At 45.1% G+C, this 23,271-nt stretch overlaps 1 protein-coding gene across 2 annotated transcripts in view; it reads left to right on the forward strand.

Moving 5' to 3' along the window:
* The window catches only part of LOC116999888 (phosphatidylinositol 3-kinase regulatory subunit gamma), a 76,877-nt gene extending 59,816 nt beyond the window's left edge, over positions 1-17,061 (forward strand). For both annotated transcript variants that reach the window (XM_033066949.1, XM_033066952.2), the window contains 9 exons: positions 86-197; positions 2,471-2,569; positions 4,005-4,185; positions 4,997-5,122; positions 5,885-6,027; positions 7,101-7,277; positions 7,754-7,828; positions 8,131-8,301; positions 9,721-17,061. In XM_033066949.1, coding sequence (XP_032922840.1) covers positions 86-197; positions 2,471-2,569; positions 4,005-4,185; positions 4,997-5,122; positions 5,885-6,027; positions 7,101-7,277; positions 7,754-7,828; positions 8,131-8,301; positions 9,721-9,922 — 1,286 coding nt within the window. In that variant the 3' untranslated portion in view covers positions 9,923-17,061. The remainder of the gene's footprint in view (positions 1-85; positions 198-2,470; positions 2,570-4,004; positions 4,186-4,996; positions 5,123-5,884; positions 6,028-7,100; positions 7,278-7,753; positions 7,829-8,130; positions 8,302-9,720) is intronic.
* The last annotated feature ends 6,210 nt before the right edge of the window (positions 17,062-23,271 follow it).

Raw genomic sequence — 23,271 nt, forward strand, 5'->3', positions numbered from 1 at the left:
TTGTTTTTTTACTGTCATATTTCATTAATAGTTTAGTGATTATTTTCTCCTGTTTACATTTTGTTAATCTGTTTTTAATTTCCAGCTCTTCCTCCAAAGCCCCCCAAACCAATGACTCCAGTCAATACAAATGGAATAAAGGACAATTCCAGTTTCTCTCTGCAGGAAGCAGAGTGGTACTGGGGGGACATCTCAAGGTAAGCGATATTGCTAGAATATATTAATTAAAATCTATTAATATATATTGTTAAAAGCCTGCTAAAATTCAAGACAAAAAGAACATGCCTATTTCAGGCAGCATTTTACTGGAGGGGAATGCTTTAGGACTATGCTTGGCAAAGCACCTAAGTGAAAGTATTCAGCTGGATTCAGGATATTTAAGTTGTTGCTCTTCTGGGGCAGATATTGCCAGTCTTGGTGACAGTAATTTTTGAGTTTCTAAATTTGTCCACAAATACAGTCTTTAAAAAGAAGAGAAATGCTTCTGAATCTGGTATTTAATAAAGTGTTGTAAGCATGCAATCTTGGAATGCATGCAGTTCAGCATATTTCAGTATAAAAATAGTATTTCGGGATAAAAGGAGTTGTATTCTTATTTTTGGTTTCTTTACGTTTGTTTAAAATTTCAGCTATATTAATATCTATTACATGGTGACATAAAAAAATAGCTCTTACAAATGCTCACCATCACCCACCTGTACTGAGCAGATGATAGAAACACATACCAAACAAATTAAATTTTGCCTCTTAAGAAAACCCTTTTCTATGCACTTGAGAAAATGGATGGCTTGGGTTAGGTTCAGAAAATAAAAGGCCTCTTTTTATATACTTAATTGCATAAAAGAGCTGAAATGTTCAGTCATCTCTTACCCTCTTGAGGCACTTCTGAAGGATCTAGAATTTGGAGCTGTAAGAGGACAGGCGAGCATGCTGGGAGTGTGATCAGGAATTGCTCAAACTTGTGCACATAATACTTTGAAGCACTTTGGCAGATAGAGGCATGAAGACTGTGTTTGCCACATGAGCTCACTGGCGTTCTGAGAAGGGAAATAAAGTTTCCATATCTTTATTGTACCACCCTTATCTTTTTATAAAGCAAACCCTCATAGATCTTGCTTTTGAAGGGCCTTGGCAGAGATACTTTTCTGTTAATTTTAAGCTGAAGCAGAGTGGCTCACAAAACCCACTAGGAACAGTTTGTTTAAAACTGCTCAATATTGGTATCAGTTTATTGACTGTGGATTTGTCCCCCAATCACCAGTGCACATGATGGCAGGAGCTAATGCACTGCAAATCGCATTGGAGTGGCTTTATTAGATTAAAACTTGATACAGGCTCATGTAAAGATGGAATTGTTTACGACCCTGGTTTGGCAGCCAGGTACAGCCTAGCAGGGCAGGAGCAATGTTCTTCAGTTAAGGACTTGTGCTGAAAATTCTGTCATGAGCTCCAGGGTGCAGCTTGCAGTCCCAGACTTGTAGGTTATATCTGTCCATTCAAAAAGGAGTTAACTGGGTCCAGTCTGTAAAATGGTCTGAGAATAGTAAATGAATATGAGCATGTGATACTCAGTAGGAGTCAGTTTTACTAACAGAATAGTTTTCAGGTAGCTAAATCAAAGCTAAGGCTATTCTTTTGTTATTCTTTTGAATACTTTTGTTCCTTAGTATTTGAACAAAAAAACCTGCTGTTGATTTTTCTTTGTAAGATTCAGCTAGGCTTCCTACAGCACCTAAAGAATGTTCAGGCTACCTGAGAAACTTTAGTTTCCAAATGACTGTATTAAAAAGTGCTTAGGGTTCCAAAACCTTTGAGAGAGCTGTTATAAAGTGAGATACATAAGCTGGATGAAATGCTCATAAGCAAGAGGCATATCTCTTCACCTGAAATAATTTTCTTAATGCCCACAGGTACTCGCTTTCACTAAAAGATTTCTTGGTTTACCTTAAAGCTCTGGACTGAGTATCCTTCTGCCTCAATTGTAAATAAGGAAAAGTTGCACTGAAGCTAGCAAGGTTGTAGTGGTTTAAAAGGGCTGTAAATGAGATCAGAGTTAAGCCAATAATGAGCCTCTTGAGACTAAAACTGTGCTAAACTCTAGGCACCTTTGAGCTGTGATTCTAGAGACCATGTCTTAAGAGGTCAGAACTGGCTTCTCAAAGGGCACCTGTTCCAGTGTGGACTTTAAAACCTGAGCAGATTAAAGGGAAAGGTTGTGAACTGAGTCACAGCTGCTACTGTTGTTTAAACAGAGACTCCTTCCTAAGTGGCAGTTGACTGCAGCTACTTTTCTTCAGTACAGCTGCACAAGCTGAGACTTGCTTTAGGTGGCCTAAAAAACTGGAGAGCCTGAGCGTGACAGAAGATTGAACTCTGCACACATTGGTGCTGCTGGGTCCTGTATTTTACCTGTGGCAAAGATGATCATGTCCTTAGCACTTCTAATTTTGCCTCTCTTTCCATTCTCCAGGGAAGAAGTCAATGACAAATTACGAGACATGCCAGATGGAACATTCCTGGTGCGCGACGCGTCGACCAAGATGCAGGGAGACTACACTCTGACACTGCGGTGAGCTCTGAGCACTTGTGGTCCCCTCAGCAAAACCCTGAGGAGCTGCTGCCATACCAGTGACAGCCCTGGTTGTGTAAAGCTCATGAGGCTCAAGCTGAGAGATGTTCCCAGCTCTGCACATCACAGAACAAGGAAATAAAGAGCCATGTCTGACAGTTCTGCTCTGTGCATTGAGTCCTGTCCCTCACTAAATACTACCCTGAGGATCTCTGTGTAGATGAGATGGGACTCAGGGAGGAGAGCTGCTCAGGAGAGCTTCATAGTTTCAGAACTGCTAAGGTAAAAAGTATTTGCAAACCAGGCCTTTGATTAATGGGAGAGTGTTGAATACCTCATCAGTGTGCAGCTCTGGAGAACTGAACACAGTGTCTTGGTAAAAAGTATCTTGTGCTTTCTGTTCTAAAGTTTAGGAAATATTGACTTGGAGCCATGCTCTTTTCTTCATTAAAATCGTTGGCAAGTGGCAGGTTTCCCAGAGCTGCCCCAGCCCTGTCTGCTGCAGTTAGGCAGAAACCTCATGTGACTGGCTCTGGTGCCTTGCCCAGCCTGCCCAGCCACTTGCCTCTGACAGGCTCCCAAGGCTGATTGTTAGGGACAAGCAGGTGAGGCAAAGAAGCCACAGCCTTAGTAGCACACCCTTGGGAGTTACTGTGATACAGCAGGCACTTGATGCTGCTGTGAAATTCCATTGCCTTAGTGGTAGGTTTGATCCCAAGGGTGTAGTTAAAATTCTGCTTTAACTTCTGCCTCCAAGTTCACAGCCTGTGTGCTAAGGTTTGGCATGATTTGGTTATTTTACTAAATGCAGCTGTCTTTAGGAGGCAAAATTGTAAGTGCGGGAGAAGGACAGGACGGTGTCTAAACAGTCTGTTGTTAGGGGACAAAAAGGAACAAATAAGCACTGTATTTGGGGAAGACACTATAGTGTATAAATCTGGATAACTAAATTTACAACCATTCTGTAATCCTCAAAGGATTTTGTATGTTCATGTATCCTGTATTAGCGCCCATAACTCAAAAAAATTCATTAATAATTGTATAAATCTGTAGTCATTTGTATACTATTAGTGACCCTGAATTGCAGGAAATTATGGGTTTGGGTTTTCTTATGTCTCCTTTATTGAGCTTTCAGCATCCTCCTTTTCCTTTGCAAAACTTCTGGCAAAGCTAGGATTTAAACACCGTAAGCTGGCTCCAGAATGAACACATAGGAAGAGATTTACTTTGGGCTTTGCTCCTGTTCAAATAATCTGATGATAATTCTGTGTGTATTGACTTTTAAACTACTTAATACTGCTGCTGTGTAAAGAATCACTGTGAAGGTGTGCAGTGTGGGTGCCACTTGCCCTGGAGTTTCATGGTGTCATCAGCCTTAGTGCTGATGAGGGATGGGAGGGACACAGCAAAACCTCTGAATGACTGTACTTTACAGGAAGGGTGGCAACAACAAACTGATAAAGATCTATCATCGGGATGGAAAATACGGCTTTTCTGATCCACTGACATTTAATTCCGTGGTGGAGCTCATTAACCACTACCGCAATGAGTCCCTGGCTCAGTACAACCCCAAGCTCGATGTGAAGTTGATGTATCCCGTGTCCCGGTACCAGCAGGTGAGATCTTCATCAGATCCCCATGGCTTTTAGTGCAGATAAGAAAATAATTGTAGATGTGTATAATTTTGGGGTTTCTCTATGAACAGCATGTTTTTTTGGTTTTTTTTTGGGGGGGTTTTTTTAAAGTTGAATTTTCATATTTGGCCTCACTTGTGTCTTCCAAATTGTCTAACCTTCTAAGCTGCTACATTTTGTCAGGTTTTCAGTCTCCATCTGAGCCCAACAGAGAATTGAAACCCTGACAGGCAGCAGAGTTGAACCTCTGAGAGACTTTTTAATTTCTCCTTAGACCCTAGTGAACCCACTGAGCGCTGTTCTAGCCAGTGCTACCCTTATGTGCACTCTGTGCACAACCATCTAAATTTTTCAAGAATATTTTTTAAACTTTTATTCAGTAACCCAAACCACATTTTTGCATTAAGGAAAAAGAGCTGCAGAGCTTTTTAGAAAAGAAAAAAAACCCAAAACCCTACCCACAGCTCTGATCTTTAACTGAAGATTCTAAACCATTTGCCTTCTTCTTTCTTGAACAGGGGATACCAATCCTGAAAGTTAAGTGTGGTGCGCTTTTGGAAGTTTGGTATTTTGGCACAGCTCTTGGTGTCCCATAGTTCCAGGTCCTTGTGTCTGTAAACTGTGGAATATGTTGCACAAAGGAAGGCAGATTTAGATGCAGTGCTCTATAGAAACTGGATTATAAATCATGATGCAAATATGTGTAAAATGCAAATGTGCGTAACTGGACAAATGAATACTCTTAAGGAAAAGCTGCTTTACTTGAAGACTTAATGGCTCTTTGTATGTGCAGGATCAGTTGGTGAAAGAAGATAACATAGATGCAGTAGGTAAAAAACTCCAAGAATACCATGCTCAGTATCAGGAAAAGAGCAAAGAGTATGACAAATTGTACGAAGAATATACCAGAACATCCCAGGTTGGTGCTGCTTTGATTCTTTGTAGAGTGTGTTTATTGTTGTTTAAAAAGCAAAGAAAATTATTTCAACCTAAGACTAATAAAGGCAATATAAGGAAAAATTATAATAAATTGTGGAATAGAGCAAGGAAATTTCATATTTGATGGAAACAGTGAATATTGCTTGTTGCTGATAGTCCTAGAGGTATGGTTTGGGGCAAGGGAAAAAGAGGAGCTGCACTTTTTAGTACAAGGTAAAGCTGTGGAGAAGGCCAACACTTACAAGCTTTACACTAGAGGCTTCTTTTTTGGTTGCTGAGTATTTCCAGCTGCCACATGCTGCAGTGAGAGTTGTAGAAGGGTTTGGCCAGGTTTTGTGTGAAATCGTGTGCAAGTCAGTTACCAGATATTATGCATTAAGGAAGTGTGAATGCGCTATTTGGACTGCTGCTTGTAAAATAAGATAGTTCTTATATGGGGAGGAGGTTTGCTGGCAGTCTTCCTGCAAACTAAGATGGAAAATATGACTAAAATGTTTGAGGGGTTTGCAGCCTAATAGAGAGCATCGTGTAGGGGAGGAGGGTAAACTTACAGGGAGTAAGTCTGCCCGGTTCTTTCCTGACCCTACTCAGACATTTGACTGAATTTAAAGCTGATTAATCCTATTTTAATTTAGTGGGGGGAAAAAAAGATCATCTTCTCAGTCAGTTTAGGGAACGTAATTGAGTCTTGCATTGTCATCTGGATTATGAACAAATGATGAAGAACTCTTTCCTTACGTAGGAAATTCAGATGAAGAGAACTGCAATCGAAGCATTTAATGAAACAATTAAGATATTTGAGGAACAGTGCCACTCACAAGAGCGATACAGCAAGGAATACATCGAGCGATTCCGCAGGGAGGGGAACGACAAAGAAATTGAACGGTGAGCTCGCAGGTTGTGTTGGCTTACCTGGAAAAAGTGGTGTCCACACTGACACTGCCATTACAGCATCATATAAACCACTTTGTGAGCTCAGCGTTTCCTGAGAGCTTCCCTCAAGGTATCTCAGCCTTCAGTAAAGCTCTCTTCTCTCAAGGAATTGCAGAGCTGGGAAATCTCTGGATAATCCTCTCTTAACTTCAGTAAATCAAGATACTGTGATGAAGACCAGGAAAGAACAGGAAATAATGATTTAATTTGCTTATCCCATTTCTATTTGGATTTTCTCAGATATAATTCAGAGAACTCTGTACTTGCAAACTGTGAAATGACTGTAAATGTGGTAAATCTCATTGTCCATAGTTGGTTTTAGTCACTTGCAGAGAAGATCAATGTTTCCTAGCTGTCATCTAACAAATTCAGTGAGTGTATTGTTTGAAACTGCCCTTCCAAGAGGGTATTAGCAGAAAGAGCTGGATCTGGGCCTTTGAAGAAAGGCCAGGTATAATTCCTCACTTGACACAGTGCTTTATGAACCACCTTAAGGAGGTTTTTGGACCAGAAACAGTTACGTGTAACAATCTCACTATGCACTCGGGGTGCTTCATTCTGAGTTAAGACAATTAACAAGCAAAAGATGTGATTTTCCTGACTCACACCAAACCTGCAAACTAGTCTTGAATGAAGAGACAGGCAGCATTACTACCTGGTAGATCTTGATAGTAATTGAAGTCTGCATTTGAAATCTTACTGTTGCTGATACCTGTGGTGGGTTCGCATAATTGATATAACAAAAACTGAATCTGACAGTGAAGGAGGAATCTGTTCTAGCTTACCTTCCTACAGAGAATTTCTTCCTGCATGTCTGCCAGAAGGAAATATATTAAGGTAAACTGAAGGTTGCAGGCCCTCTGGCAAGAGGTCTTTCCTGTCACTCATACAGTAATTTTCATGTAAGGATGAGGTGGTCAAGGGGAGGATTGCTGTTATGGTAGGTCTGTGATACTCTTCTGTAAGTGCTACCACTAGGTTCAGTCCTGGGCTGGTTTGACCTCTTCTCTCACACTCATTTGTAGGATAATGATGAACTATGAAAAATTAAAATCACGCCTGGGTGAGATCCATGACAGCAAAATGCGCCTGGAACAAGACTTGAAGAAACAAGCTCTGGACAACAGAGAGACTGATAAGAAAATGAACAGTATCAAGCCTGACCTAATTCAGCTCCGCAAAATCAGAGATCAGTATCTTGTGTAAGTAAGCCTGACCCATACCTCAAAATAGTGTCTCTGATGAATCTGATTAATGGCTGTTTCCATCAGGATAATGAGAGTTTAATTTTCTTTTCATAACCAAAGTTCTGTTGGTGTTAAGGTGCTACAGTCTGGCAGGGGGTGTGTGAGAGCTGGTTGACCTCTTCATGACTTCATTATTTAAAGAGCCAACCACAATTAGGTGCACATTCTGCAACTCCTGTAAATAAGGAATTAAGAGAATTTAGTTATAAAAAAAACCTGTGGTTACTAATACAACAGATGGTAGTGCTTTTTTTTTTGTTAGGTGTCTCAGATGTTGCTTATACTTGATTTCACCCCCACTGTTATCCAACTCCTAGTGTCTCTGGGCTGGACACAGACTGTTTCTCTTGTGTCTGAGTTTCAGCTTGCTCACTAAGAAAACCCATACACATGCTCTGAAGTAATGTTTTAATGTTCTCTTCTTCTGGCAGATGGCTCAATCACAAGGGGGTGAGACAGAAGCGAATAAATGACTGGCTGGGGATCAAAAATGAAAATATTGATGAGTAAGTGTCACTATACATATGATTTTATTGAGAAGTGTTCCATTAATAAGTGTTTTCTCTTGTGGGGTTGTAACAAAAACCACCAGTTTCTCAATAAAGGACTGGAGTCATGTGAAGCAGCAACTCTGCTGAAACATGTAGGATTAAAATTAAGATCTAAGTGGAAGCTTTTAATATATGTTCCTTAGGAGCCCAACCTCCCAATTTGGGCAATTCTGGTATTTCTTTGTATGATTTCAGTGAGAATAACTCTGCTTATTAACTCCTTTACTGATCACTGATTAACAAATTTATCCCCTCAGCACATACTTTGTGAATGAAGAAGATGAAAACCTGCCACATCACGATGAGAAAACTTGGTTTGTTGGGGATCTCAACCGTATCCAAGCGGAAGACTTGCTCTGTGGGAAACCTGACGGAGCATTTTTAATTCGTGAGAGTAGCAAGAAAGGATGTTATGCTTGTTCTGTGGTGTAAGTCTGTTTTCCTTTTTGTTCTAACTACTCAATTCATAAATCTCTACCAAAGCTCTTTATTTTGGAGAACAAAAGCCAGGCCTAGCTTAGGCCTACCCATTGGAATGTGTTGCATGTTTGCAGGAAGACCGGCATGGTAAAAGCTTTGTAACAAAAATGTGCTTTGAATGTGCAATAACTGTGGTCCTGCAGCCTCTGCAGTTCCCACAGTAGTTAGTACAAAATTCTGAAGTATCCCAACTTGGAGCTCTGTAGTTAGGGCCTAATTCTCCCATATTCTTCCCTGCTAAGGGGCACATGGGAAGAAATAAAGCAGGGCTGTAAAGGTGTAAAGGTTCTCATTTTCAGGCATGTCCAACTTCAGATCTTTTTCTTGTATGTGTGAGGTAATGGTGATGCTTCAGAGGATTATTTGTGAGCAGTAGTTTTGGTGACATTCATACAGCCTTGCATTGATTTCTTGTATTTCACTTCATTTTATGCTGGTGTAATGAAGGTCAGAAATACTCCAACTCCATTATCTAAAAATCCTTCAAGCTTGTCCTGGAATCCAAAATGGCTTTCACTGATTTATTTCACATGAGGTTAATTGCTTCTGAGCACAAGTCTGAGAAATGAATATATGAAGGTTTAGCACCTCAAGGTAACTGAAGACTGTGGTGTCTGCTGTGTTCAGTGTTCTGTTCATTGCAGTCACTCAAGTGTTGGGTTCATCAGATGCTTTTGTTTGGTTAGGATCATGCTACAAGCTGGACAAGGGGTGGCTCAAAGTAACCTGTTCCTACATGTGACTGGGATTGTAACAGGCTTCAGTACAGGGATTACATAATACCTGATCTTTCTGGCAGATAAGTTTTTCTAGCAGCTTTGGAATTGCTGTGCTCCAGTAACTGCTTTGCCAAGTTAGAGACTTGGTCGCTATGGCTTCAGATAATGAATCAGCTTGAACTCATCCCATGCTTAACAGTAAAAAAATGCACATGGAAGGCTAGCACTGTGTTCCATGGAAGACTTTGTAGGTCCTGATAATTTGTGGGTTTTAGTTTCTTTGCTTAGAGGAAAGGTTTCTAGGTGAGTTGAGCACCGAGTTGTTGCTGACTCCGGGTGTGGTGCTTATCTTCTCGGTTCAGCTCTTGACTTTTTTCCCAAGGACCATTTGGAGAACAATGCAGTAGGGAATTGTACTGCTGGGATGGAAGAGCCCTCTTATGTGGATTATTATGCAAGAGTGTTTAATCACATGCCCTGAAGCACTGTTTCTTCACAGACTATATTAATCTCCTCCGCTTGCATCTACTGGGTCGTCCATTATGTAATCCAGTGACTGCCGGAGTTGCTGCATTAGTTAATTGTTAATAGACTGTCACTTTGGGTTTGTCCTTTTATGTTAAACTCTCCTCTTTGCTTTCCTTGCAGAGCTGATGGAGAGGTGAAACACTGTGTGATCTACAGCACTCCAAGAGGTTATGGGTTTGCAGAACCGTACAACCTGTACAGCACACTTAAGGATTTGGTTCTTCATTACCAGCAGACATCCCTTGTCCAACACAATGATTCCCTAAATGTCAGGCTTGCCTATCCTGTCTACGCACAGATGCCCCCCTCTCTCTGCAGGTAAATTTTGGGGAGGAGGAAAGCGTTGGCTTATCTTGGATTCTTTTCTACAATTTTTATTAGAACTCGGAGGGCATTCTTTCTCCTTAGACTGCTTGTTTTGCACAAGAAGTGATTCTGTGAATGTGAATCAAAGAGGCCTAGCAGCAACAAGACGACAACTTGGGTGTAGGTGTCCTGGTGCTACCTTAAAAGCTCAGCTGTGCTTTTACACCAATACTTTCGTTTCCTTATGAGGGGAAAAAACTCAACGCAACGCATATGAAAATACTGGAAGCAGAGCATCATTTTATGGAGATGATTTTTTGCCAGGCACCTTCAGTGGAACTTCTAATTGGATTTTGTTTTCTCTTGTTCTAGTAGATACAATTTGAAGCCTCTACCTGAGGCACTGGTAATGTCTTTCAGTCTTAAACTCCCAACAAACTAGGGGGAAACTCTGCCACAGCAATTCTTCTCTGCTAATTTTAGCAGCTTCACCGCGATTCAGCCGGACTTCCAAAAGAGGGCTTGACTTGAGGTAGCATGGAATTTGGTGAGAGAAGACCAAAGGAATTATGGGAAAGCTTCAGGTTTTTATTTAAATGGAAAAATGCTTGTAAAAGGAAAGTTGCTTTATTTTTTTGCCAACAGTAACAAAGTTTTGGTTTCAATGGCACTACAGGTCTTCGCTTAAAGGAAACATAACCAAACTGAACACGCCAAAACTTTGTTCGTTGCTAGATCGAGCACTTACAGGGGAGGTTGCATTAGCATCCGCACATACTTTCTGCACCAAAACTTGAAACAAATAAAAGGAAAAACTAAACATTGTGTGGCTTCAAAACACTAGATTTGTCTGATCTGATGTAACTGCTCACTCTCCTCTTTCTCCACTCCCTCTCCCTCCTGTTCCTCAGCTTGGGATTCTGTTTTCAGAGTTTTAATGATACTGTGCTTCAGAATGTAAACCAGAATGAAGCTTGCCCTGACCTGCTGCAGGTCTCTTGCTGAACAGTGACAGACTCTTGTGACACTTGATTTTGGTACAGAAGAGGTTGGTGTAATCAAATGCTCCTGGATGGCTTATTGTACCCAGGTCTTTGGTGGGGTGTAGTTACTTCCAGTTGTAAGAAGTGAGCGTGCTAATCCTAGATCTCCTCTGATTTGTTCTTTGTGAACTGGGTTCTGAACTCTCACACCACTGCAGCCAAGCAAGATTTCACTCTGGTATAATCTAAATTCCCTTGTAGTTATTTTAGACATGATGCAGAAAACAGGAGGGGATGAGAGCCATGCTCCTCAGTTATTGGATGTCTGGTACCATCCTTTGGCAAGGGCTGCTGTCAAATACTGGAGTGGGTAGTCCTGGGCTTCATCAACTACAGCAATCATCAAATAAATCCCCTCCCTGGAAAGCATACAAAGCAGCTTATTTCCATTCCTTAAGCTTCTAAAATGAAAAAGAGCTAAGTTTGGCAAACTGAACCACTTGGCATCAAAGCACAACTGGCGAAGTAATTGTTTAGTGTGCAACCTTGAAAGTTACTTTTGTTCCCATTACTGGAAGCGTTTCCCTTGCAATGCACCCATTGTGCAGGACAGGAAGCAGACAGTCATGCAGGTCTGAGAATGCTGGAGACCCGTTTCTGACCCTGGGGCTGATTTCCTGTTCAAATGGCTTTTTTCTGTAATGCCTGGGCAGTAGTGCCAGGCTTGTTGATGTATATTGTTTACACTAGAAGTATTATTTCACTGAATGTCTTGAATTCACAAGTAGGGAAGTGACAAGGCTGGAGCACTGACAGCCATTGCAGGAAGGGTAGTCTGGTTGCCTGGCATGCCATGACATTTTTTATTTTGCACTAATGACCCTGCCGCATCCCAGACACTTCCTAATTGGCCAGAGTGCAATCTTCAGGCAGGGAATTCTGTAGATGCCACTTTTCTCATTTAAATGATACCTTACAAAGCTTAACCAAAACTCAAAACTGTGTGAGAGAAGAATAAAATTCACATAAGCTGCTATGTCAAAATGAGCCACATCTGTTTGTGTGTCCCTTCTACTTCCCCAGGAAAAAAGGAAAAATGAGACATAGCCTTTGCTGTTAGTGGAAATCTTGAATGGTTTCCTCAGTGGTCTGTGGACATGGAATTTTTTCTTGGCTAATTTGCAGTTCTAATCTGGTAGCTGTACAGCTGCCATTCTCACACCTCTCAGGCATCTGGCATTCCCTTGATGCTGGGCTGAGACCAAATGCTCAAATGAAGGAAATCAGTTCAAAGGGACGAATGATAGCCAGGTGTCTCATGCCTGTAGAAAACCCTGTGTGAGAGGAGTGTCTGATTTTCCCCTGCCCTTGTGATCTCTCTGCACTCTCTTACAGACAGTGTTAACATTTGAGGCTGATGAGGCCCATATTTCTGATCCCTGCAGGTAACCTGGCCAAAGTGTTTCACATCTGCCCCAATTTCAGGTAGGGCTCAGTTTTATTTTAAACAGGCACAGATCTACTTCCAGGCTCATAAATCCTGGCACACCCTCGCAGTCCTGACAGCAGCAGGATAGCAGAGCAGGGCTGTCTGAAGTCTCCCTGTGGTGGAATCTGATTGATCCTGTGAGGTCTTGGTCCAGGCTCCAGCCCTGGCTCTGCCAAGGTAAATACAGTGTAATTCCATTAGCATCTGTGAAGGTGGCTTGGCTTTATCGTGGTGTGAGTGAGTTGGGACTCTTGGCCCTTTGCTCCCCAAGCTCTTTTTGCTGATCACAGGTGATGTATTTGCTGTGAATGATGGACCCAGAACCAATAAGCCATCCTGAAGTGTTCTTTGAAGTTCTGTTTTGCCCAAACTTTCAGAGCAAGTCTATGGGCAGATGAAGCCTGCATTCCTTGTATTGGCTCCATTGTTCTGAGCAATCTCCTGAGGCTGTTCTGCCACTGTCTCTCTCTGTGTTTGGTTCAGGCACCTGAAGTCCCAGCTGCTGCCATGGTTCCCTGCTGACTCGCACGTGCTATTGCACAGATTCTTTTTCGAACTATTTTGCACTGACAGAGCAAATGAAAATTGGTATAAAATCGACTGACACATGTAGCTGGTGTGATCTGTGGGACAAGGGCCTCGTCCTGCACCTCTCATTGTGCTTGACCTAATCCTGTTTGCTCAGTAGCATTAGACCTGTGAGAAAACCCACAGCTTCCAGGAGCTGTTCTACACTTGCATGGCTGAGAAATCAGAAATAGGCTGTGAGGTGCAGGATTACACCCCAGGATGAAAAGCAGCTGTTAAGCCTGAAACAAATACAGGAAATGTGAACACAGGGGCAAAACAAAGAAACTCAAGTTCTTTTGAAACAGTAAAATGTGAGGAGGTTTAAATTCTAAGAGTCAGAGCATCAGGAGGAAAGGGGGAAGTAGCCTCACTGTCCAGCAGCCATGTGGTACCAGGCTGCAGTTAGAGGAGCATTGATCTCACTGACCCATATTGTATTAAATATATATGTAGAGTTAAATAAATAACTTTTGCACAGTGTTAAATGGGGGAGGGGGGGAGGGGGATGCTGAAACTCGAATATGCACAGTTTCTTCTAATCTGTTTTGAAGTATATTTGCAGGGAATTAGGGGTGATTCAGTATTTTGTATTGGTATGGATGGAAATCAGGTCTGCTTCCACAGTTGCCATTGGCCCCATTGTGTCAGCCACGAGTGCCATGTTTTTGAAGTTAGTAAGTTATAAATCTTTTCCCACTAGTTTGTTTGTTGATTACAAGTAAACTGAGCATGAGAAGAACCAATCTAGAAACAGAGGGATGTACCAGCAGATGCTTCACTAGTGTGTGAAGCAGCCACGTGCAATTGTCCACCTTCTGATACTGGACTGCTCTAGTTTTGGGGGTTGTCTTTGGATTTTTATTTCATTCTCATCAGCAGTAAAATGAGTTGCTGCTTTGCACCATTGGTAATTGCAGTCTAGAGTTATATCCAGTACAGCCCTTTGTCTTATGCCAAAAAAAATGCTCTTTCCACACTCATCTCTCTTGAGGTGGCAGATATTCAAGAAGTTTTCCATTTAATGTGATGGGCCTGATTCTTTTCTCGCTGACTCTAGTGTTAGCAAGACTTCCACAACCAAAAGCCATTCCCAAGAAAAAAACTTACATTTAATCACAGCTGAATTCCAGTCACAGCAGGGCAAAAATCAAAGTTTCTCCCTCACAAAGCCAGGCAACTGTAATGGGACTGTGGAAATGAATGTTGACACTTAGTGCTGTTTTGGGGAGAACAGGAGAAGGATGAGGGTTTTGGCTGCCCCAAATCCTGAGCTCTCTGCAGGCTTAGGTGGCACCATGTCTGTAACTGAACGCTGTGGCTGTTTGAAGCAGCAGAATTGCTATAGGAGTGTCACACTTTAAGTTTGGAAAAGCCCCTTATTTGGTACTTGAACAATCTTGCTTCTGTTTTTGAATGTCTGTTTATTTTTTATTTTTTGTTACACTAACAGGGAATAAAAATCTGAAATGTTAGTGAGTCTTGTATGCTTGCTGCATTGTGCAGACATGAAACAGGTACTGCTTGTGGATCAGGAGGGGTAAGAGACAGACAGGTTCAAAATGCAGTTTTACAAAGCACTATGATGGGTTGGGGGTTGTTTTGTTTAGACCATGTTTAAAATCAAGTTTCCTTATGTGTAGTTTCCTTATAGTTGATTTGCAACCTCTGCTTTGCGATAGCAAAATCAAAATAACATTCCCGAAGAACAAAGATGCTGTGAGGGAAGGGGGGTCAGGCTTGCTCAAATTCAGCATTCAAAGCAAATATTTTTAGTGGAGAGGAAGGATCAGCACCCTAAAGCATCCCTCTGGTTGTAGTTTGATGAAGCAGGAGACAGACCATGAAGCAGAAACCTCTGCCTGGAACCACGAAATGAGAGGAGATGCCAGAGCAGACCCTTCCCTTAGGAATAACCAGTTGTGCTCTCCTTAAATGCACATGCAGGAGAGGGTTGGGGAATTGATACAAGTCCTTGAGGAGCTGCTGCCCTTTCTGTAGGGGCAGGGAACTTGCTCTGCTGATCCCTTGTTTCCCTTGGCACACGAGCAGCCGGGAGAAGGGAAGGACCAGCCCAAAGAAGCTCTGGCCTGTTCAGGAGGCTGGGCCAGTTCAGCCCTGCGTGAGCAGCAGCTTTGGACGGGGTTACGTGAAGTTTGGCCAACATTTTTGTGAATCTTGCATTCTGTGGGCAGAAATACTTTCCACCGAATGGCAAGGGGGAAAAAAAACAAAACAAAACAAAAAAAATCTCTCTTGAAATCTTTTCAGTTCCTTCCTGTTTGTTCAAAGGGGCAGATTGGGAGCTTTAGCTTGTTAACTGTTTAGATGATGATAGTGCTTGAAGTGCTCATCTTTGGGGCTGGCTCCATACAATTAATGCAGAATTTGCATTTTTAAAATTGCTATTGGCATAGACTCAGCGTATTTTATGACTAGACTCTCCATTTGTTCTAAAGTTTGCCTTTAAAAAATGCAATATGAGCTTCAAAGGCAAGGGGAAAAAAAGTGAGAGGCCCTTTTTGATAGAAAAAAAAGCCTGCTTCGTTGATCAACCTGTATTGGAGAAAGCAGCTTTAGTTTGATGCCCCCCTCCACCACCTTCCCTTGGGATTGCTTCTGTGAGAGCGGCATTGGCAGGTGAGGGCAGGGACATTCCCCTGGATCAGCAGCGCCGTTCCCATGCACTTCCCAAGTGCTTGTAGCAAGAGGCTCGGGATCGTTTGGAGAAAGTTACTGCATCCAAAGACAAAAGAAAAGGTCTCTGAGGGTGTCACCCCCAGCAGGGGCTTGTAGGATGCTGGGGCCGGCCCCGAGCTGCCCCGGGTCTCTGCTGGCTGCAGGGGGGCTCCGTTCAGTCAGCTGGGTCGGGGTTTGGATCTGTTTTGTTTTCGTGAGTGACTTCTACATCCAGCAAAGATCTGTTTGGTGAAAACCTGTTAATTTTGTATATCTGGCTGTTTATTGCACCATGGGATTGTAATGGTCTGCATCATCCGTGTGTGTGTGCGCGTGCGTGTGTGTGTATATGTACTGTATGTATATAGATATATGTAAAATATATTCACGTACACGTTTATATGCATTAGCTGTAAGTGGCACTGCCCCTTAAAAATAAAACAAAACTCACTGTTAGCACATTCTGCCACATGTTTAGGCAGAAGTGGGTTGGTTTATTTGTCAAATGAAAAGGAGTTTATTGTGTTCATCTTGCATATGTGCTTCTGAAACGCTGAACTCTGGATTTCCTTGGGGGGGTTGCTACTATATTTGTAAACAGAGTTGATTTGGGGTGTTACTTACTCTGGGACAAAGCATTCAACCGTGTCCCAAGCAAAGGCTTAGCAAAAGAAACCCCTCTTGCTGTGCTGTGAGACGCAGTGATTGTTTGCACGTTCCAGTGGCCCCTCAGTCCCCCTGTCCAGAGCTGATGTGCAATGGGTGGTGTTGGTGCGTGTCCCTTTGTGAGTGGACTCTTTGTACAAGGTGTGGTTCAATGTAAAGCATGAGTGGGTGTTTGATCTTGTGTCGAGGGCTGAAATAACAGCACACTCCTTTGTACAACCTTTGCATCAATGTTTCTGCTTTTCTTTGACTTCTATTTTCTTTAAGGGAAACTGCATCTGTTAAGAACCTGCTTCTCCAGAAGCTATTGAATTATTTTGTTTTCCAGATGAATTCCAGCATGTAACTTTGGTACTCTTGTTTGTTATTTGTGTAAAATCTGTTCTTCTGTCGTTTATGGTGTAGTCGGGGAGGGGGGTGGGGGGAAGAAAAGAAATAAAAAAGGAATTCATGTAGTTTAACTTTTAAAGAAAAGAAACAAACTGCTTCATAAGGAAACCAAGTGTATGTTAGTGTTTTCTGACAAGTCATCCTGTAGTTTCTAGCTCAGTAATGCAACACTGTACTTGTCACCGGGTGTGTTACAATTTTGCTGTACTTTCTTTTACTAGATGGTTGGGCTTTTAAATCCCAGACACTAAGCATCCTGGGCCTACTTGCTCTAGATCAAAAAAATGCAATAAAAAAAAATTGCAATAAAGCACATTGACATGTAATGTTTTAGAAGGATGTACTGACAGCTGTTTCTAATAAATTCTGAACTGCAGCGTGGTCGGGCTGCCGTGGTGTAGCTGTGTCTGTCTCCCAGCCGAGGCCATGGGCATCATCTTTAACAGAAGCTTTTAAAAAAAAAGAATTGCAGAGGTCTGATTTCCTCTAGGCTGGAGAGAAAGCCCCTCCTGGGGCTGGGAGGAGGGAGGAATACACGTAGCACACGCGTTCCTTAATGGAGCCTTCCCTGCACTCCTTTCACAGCATCTTCCAAGGGAGCAGGAGCCATCAGCAGTGCTCTTGCATGGCTCACTGCTTCCTCTGCCAGCAGGGAAAGCCACGTTTGGTGATGCCACTGTTGGTGCTGGGGAGAGAGGAGGGGATGCACAACTTGAGCAGACTTAGCAAAGGCGTGGCGCAGCTGCATCCACTCACCTAGATTTTGCAGGAGTTTGGGAAATCACTGTTTGCTTTCCCAATTCCTTCATGAAAACCAGGCATTGGAACCACTGAAAAATCAGTAAGTTTGGGGGTGGTGTTGCTGATCCTCTTTCATCACAAACACAGGTGATGGCAGGAGGGCAAACTTGGGGGAAGTTTTGCCCCTTAAACTTGGCAGTTGGATGGGATGCCACCCTAGCATCCTCAGAAATTTAGGGGAGGGGCAGTGGCTGAGCCTGGGTGTGGCTTGGTGTTTTTACAGCCCCATGAGCTGACCTTTCAGCAGACTAACGAACAACATTTTTCCAACCTCCTGAGTCAACCATTTTTAAAAAAACTGCTGTGTCAGCATTTTTCACAGACCCGAGAAAGCCTTTTCAGCTGCTAAGTCAGCATTCCCTCCATCACCCGCACCAGGAGCCCCTCCACCAGCAGGCAGGGAGCACCCAAGTGGGCAGAGAAGTCCCTGATCATGGTGCAAGGGAGCTGGGAGCACCCAAATGGACCCTGAGGGCTCACTCTGGCATCTGTCGTGACACCCAGCAAGATCACCCTGCACTGCAGCACCTCAGGGTGCTCCTTGCTGTCCTGCCCACAGGACTGGAAGGGTGCAGCCCCTTAGAAACATCACCTGCAACAGCAGCAGCCACTTGGTACCAATGGATGAGCCATGGGCTCTGTGTTCACTGTGTTTGCACCCCCAGGCAAGAGGAGAGCAATGGGGAAACATCAGCAAGAAACCGAGAAGACTCTGCAAAGTGCTCCAGGGGCCTGGCTCTTTTTTATTATTATTTAATTTATTTCTTTTTAATAAGGGCTAATGAGGTAGAATTGCAGGAAAGATGTAAGTCACTAATTGGCAAATAGTTTTTCAGGGCTTTGCCAGACTGTTCGCTGTGTTATGAAAACATCACAGCCAGAGCCGGCGCAGGAAATTTCCAAGCGGCTGTGCTGACTGGATGGAAAGAAAAACACCTCCCAGCTCAGATGTCTTCTCAGAGAAAGGGCAGATCCCGGGGATTTTTCCATCCTCAGCAATTCCACAGAGCTTCCTGCAAGTCCCCTGGGTTCCCCCCTAACTCACAGATCCCTTCCCAGGGGCAGGCAATGGCAGGCATCCCCAGGCATGGCACCACAGGGCAGGGGTGCAGGCTGGATGGACAGAAGTCCCCAGACTGCTTTCACAGGATTTCTCGTCCCTCCCCTGTGCAGGAACCCCCTGTAGTGGGAGATTCATGCAAGGATCTTGCCCATGGGAAAAAAAAAATCTGTCAGGAAAATCCCAAGCACCTCCAAAAGCCCATCCTCCCCCGGCCAAAATGCCTTGATGTAAGGGATCAGGGTGTGGTTTGAAACCCAGGGCATGTTGCAGCAACCAAGCTGCTCCACTTTTCCTCCTTGGTTTCATCTCTCAAAACAGACTTATTTTAGTCTAATAGTTTAGTTTAATAGACACTGTTGCTGGGCAGCAGGAGCAACACAAGCACAGCCATAGCCCTGAGTACCACAGTCATAAATAAAGGGTGGGGTGGTGAGTGTGCTGCACAGCACCTTGAGCAGCCCCAAAATCCATGAGGGATGGGGTTGCTTGTCCCCTCCATCCCATTGCAACATGCTCAGCCAGAATGTGGGATCCATCAGGCATCTCTGCCATGAGTGAAACTCCTGAGCCTGGAAATGCAGTCGGGGCAGCTGCTTCTCACACCAGTCCCACTGGGTTTGGGGTTGCGGTGAATGCACAGTTCCCCAAGATAGAGCTGCCTGAATCCCCTGGGAACAGACCCCTCCCAAGGATGCACAACCTGGCTGAGCCCCTGGGAGACACGAGGATGGGGGAGTGTTCACCCTGGGCATGGGCACAATTCATCCTCAGGAGATATGAGATGCAACATTTCCCTCCTTGGAGCACCAAGTCCAAGCTTGGAGCAGCAGTCAGCAGCTTTCAAGTGAACTGGTGGATTAGGGTTGGCCAGAATCCCCATTTCATGGGAAATTTCATCTTGCTTGTCAGGCTTCATCCAAATTGGAACAAAATGGTAATGGTAAAATTTGACTCTGGAAAATACTTTCAAGCGGGGGGGAAAAACATCCCACACTGATTTCTGTTGAGCTGGCACAGTTCCACACCAGCATTAGCCTTTCTGTATCAATGTAATCCATGAGCCCAGAAGGGTTGGAAGGAAAGGGGCTTCACTCTGACCAACATAATTCACTTCCCTTTTCTCCAAATTTTCTCTTGACTGCTGTTTTCATCAAATCTGTTCCTTTTGATGGCAAGATCTAATTGACTTTGTAGAGAAGTGATGGGTAGGGGACAAAATGCCAGGGCACCCTCTGCATGTTGTCTCTGTGCTCCCTGGGCAGAAGATGTGATGGAGGAAGAAGAAAAGGCTGCCGAGCACCAGCCTGGCTTGGTGCCCATTCTCCTGACTCCAAACCAATGCTTGGTGGTGGCTCCTGGGAAATACCTTGGCCACCTCTGCCCAGTCACTGGTCAGGGCAAAACCCAGTGCAGGCTCCTCCAGCTCTCCTGTGCACAGCCCAGAGCCCTTCCCTTCCCACCAGACCCAAGCCATCTCCCCTAGACAACAGGCAAGGCCTTGACCTCTCCCTTGGAGCAGGAGGAGGCAGCTCCTCACATCCAGCTGGCTCAGCCTCCCAGCTCTGATGCAAACTAGAGCAGGGTCCCAGAAGAGGGATAAGGAGCAGGAAGAGGAATGTGAGCTGTCACAAGGCCTTGAGGGCAAGCAAAGGTATGTCCCATGGGGCAGGTTAGGAGGATGCCAGAAGGGCAGGGGCCAGATGTGCCCCTCCATCCCAAAATCCTTTCCCTGTGCTCCAGCATGGGCTTCTGGGCACGATCCTGGCTTTCCCAGCTGCTGCCACAGGTCTGTGCCCAGGAGAGGCACTCAGTCACAAGCCTGCTTCGAGCAGAACTGTGGCTGGAGCATTTCCCAAACTTTGCCTGTGCTCACACTTCCTAGGGAAGGGGCAGGATGGGTGCACTGAGAGCAGAGCCAGCCGCCCTGGGCAGGTGCTGTGCACGCTCCCGCGGCCGCTCTGCCAAAGGAAACACAAACATCCTACCCAAAGAAAGCACTTTTCATCGGCAGCACAAGTTCCCATTTTTGCACAGGGCTGGTCTGTTCCGGGCAGCTTTCCCCACCACACTGCCGGGCTCTGGCCAGAGCCGCCCTTCCTGCCCCACAGAAACCAGGCACTGCCCCCACGTCCGGCACCGCAGGGATTGAGGCTGACCTGGTGTGAGACACCTCAGAGCTAAAGGGGCTTAGTCAGCCTCAGAGTCCCTCCTGCACTTGAGATGCAGAATTTGGGGGTGTAGGACCCTGGAGATTGGAGACCTAGAGGCTGTAGGATCTCACTTCTCCTTACTTCTGGCAAGGGGAATTTAGGCCAAACCTGTCTGTCCCAGCACTGCAGACAGAGGTGGGGAGGCCACATAACCTAGAAGGAGCTGTGGAAGGGAAATTCCAGTGTCACGTAATGGTGCAGCTCAACACCAAGCCAGGATAACAAACACAGGTTATTAAAAGAAAAAGTTAATAAAAAAATTTTAAAAGGAAAAACAAAAAGGAAAAACAAAACCAAAAAACCCCCCACCCTAAAATAATAAAAGGCAAATGTTACTTTGGTCTAAAGTTTATGAAGACCTGAGGAGAACACAGTATTCAGGATGTGAACAGGGAGGAGAAGTGTAAGGGCACGAATAAATAGCTCTGGGCATTTTATACCTGCCCTCAGTATTGGGTGGGGAGAGGAGGAGCCAGGGCTCCTCATCCTGCTCCTCTGACCCCATCAAAATGCAGCAGGTCCCTGGTCCCAGCACCTGCCCCATCCTCACCTGCCCATCCTCACCTGCCCAGCAGGAGCGAAGTTCACAGCAGGAAAAGCAAGGCTGAGGCTCAAGAACAAAGCAGCCTTTCACAGCAGCAGCTTGGCCAGAGGAACCAGGGAATATTCCTGTCCAAGGGCTCCCAAACGGCTCCTAGCTTTGATCCTGGGCACAGGGCGGGTTGTTGGCGTGTTTCCTTTCCTTCTTTGTGTTGCTCTTTATTTTTTTTTTCCTTCCTACTTCATGGCGTAATTTTTGTGCGTGTCTATGATTTCTAGGAGAATTTTCTTGCCACTCTGGGAAGAGAAACCTTCTGCTGGGAGCAAGCTGCAGATGCTGCACAGCCCTTTCACCTGTCTCCTGAGGGAGAAAAATCCCTCCTCCGGGATTCGCTGGAGGCACAAGTGTTCGTCAGCATCATTTTCAGTTCAGAGGTTGTTTTCTCAACATGTCTGATAAATCCCAGCCTCACTCTGGATGGAAAACTGAACCAGCTCCACAGCTGTGTACCTTCCTCCCAAACCACATCCCTTCTAGGGAACTCTCTGGCTTGCACGCTTAGGTGGCCTTCCAGACTCCCCAGGTGATGGGGGTGAGCATTTTCCTACTGAGCAGCCCCCAAACCTTCTGGCTTCCAACCAGTTCTTCTGTCACCTGTCTAAAGGCTGCTCCCCCACCCCCAAATGCACTCACCCACCAGCTGGAGCTGTGCCCAGCCCGGGGCTGTCCCCTCCTGCAGCACAGGGAAAGGTTCCCCAGAGCCTGTTCACTCACACAGTGTGGGGCACACCTGACACCTCTGGCTGAGCAGGCCAAGCCTCCCCGGCCCACATCCCAAATATTTTTAGGCAGTTGGAAACATGCCTTTGCTGCTGCCAGCCTTCCATGCAGGGATGGGAGGAGACAGATGGGATGGAGAAATTGAGTCAGCCCTGAGAGGTCACTATGGCAGCCAAGTGCATAAAACCATCCCCCTCCTCTTCCTCCTTCTCCTCTTGTTCCTCATCCTTCTCCTCCTGGTCCCACCACCCGCCTTCTGACGGATGTTGCCTTTGGACCAGACCCTCTTGCAGCCCAGCTGCCGAAAAAACGCTGTGGTGAGCCCGTGGGCTGTCTGGAATCCATCACTGTCTGTGCACAGGGACGCCAGCCAAACCCTGCTCCTGCCTGCTGCTGGCAGCTCCTGGCTTTCCAGGGGAGCACCTGCAGGTCCCCCCACTTCCCAGCACTGGAGTTCAGCTGGAGAACCCACTGCACCACCAGCAGTGGCTGGGAAGGGGAGCAGCCACCCCACAGCCCCAGGGGAGCCCCAAACCAGCTGATGGGGGCCAGCCCCATGCTGGGGGATTGTTGCTTTTTCTGGCTCTGCCAAGGTTTGGGTTGGTATCTCCAAAGTGTGGAGGTGCCATGGAGGATGTCCTTTGGCAGCCCAATGTGCTGGGCCAGGGCTCCAGGTGCTACAGGGCATTTTCTGTCTCTCTCACTGCATTCCCACATCCTTGGGAGCATCCCTTCAGCCCTCCCCAGGAGGCTCAACACTCTTTGGGGTTCATCCTCCTCTCCCTGAGCAGCAAATGCCCCATCCTGCAAACAGACCCCAAAGGAGCAGCATCCCTCTGTTCCCAGCACCTGCCCAAAATGTTCCTGGTGTTCCTACATTGTGTTATCTGACCCATATCAGGATAAGCCACTCCTGGAGCTTCACCAACACCTGGCCACAGTGCCCTCAGAGGTCTGCAGCAGTTCTGGTGCAGCTCCAGCCTCACCTCCCTGAGAGCAGGAATTGGAGAAGGATGGAGTGGACTGCCCTGAATTTGGGATGTGCCTGCACACACACATGCATGTCCTTCCCCCACGCAGGAAGGCCCCAGCAGGCAGGAAGGAAAAGGAATTCCAGCCCAACTCCAAATGCAATCTCACACCAGCTCAAGCTGCCAAACCCCAAAGGCCCCCAAAAATTCAAATTGGGTCTCCAA

The sequence above is a fragment of the Catharus ustulatus genome, chromosome 9 (genome assembly GCF_009819885.2).
Source record: "Catharus ustulatus isolate bCatUst1 chromosome 9, bCatUst1.pri.v2, whole genome shotgun sequence".
NCBI lineage: Eukaryota > Metazoa > Chordata > Aves > Passeriformes > Turdidae > Catharus > Catharus ustulatus.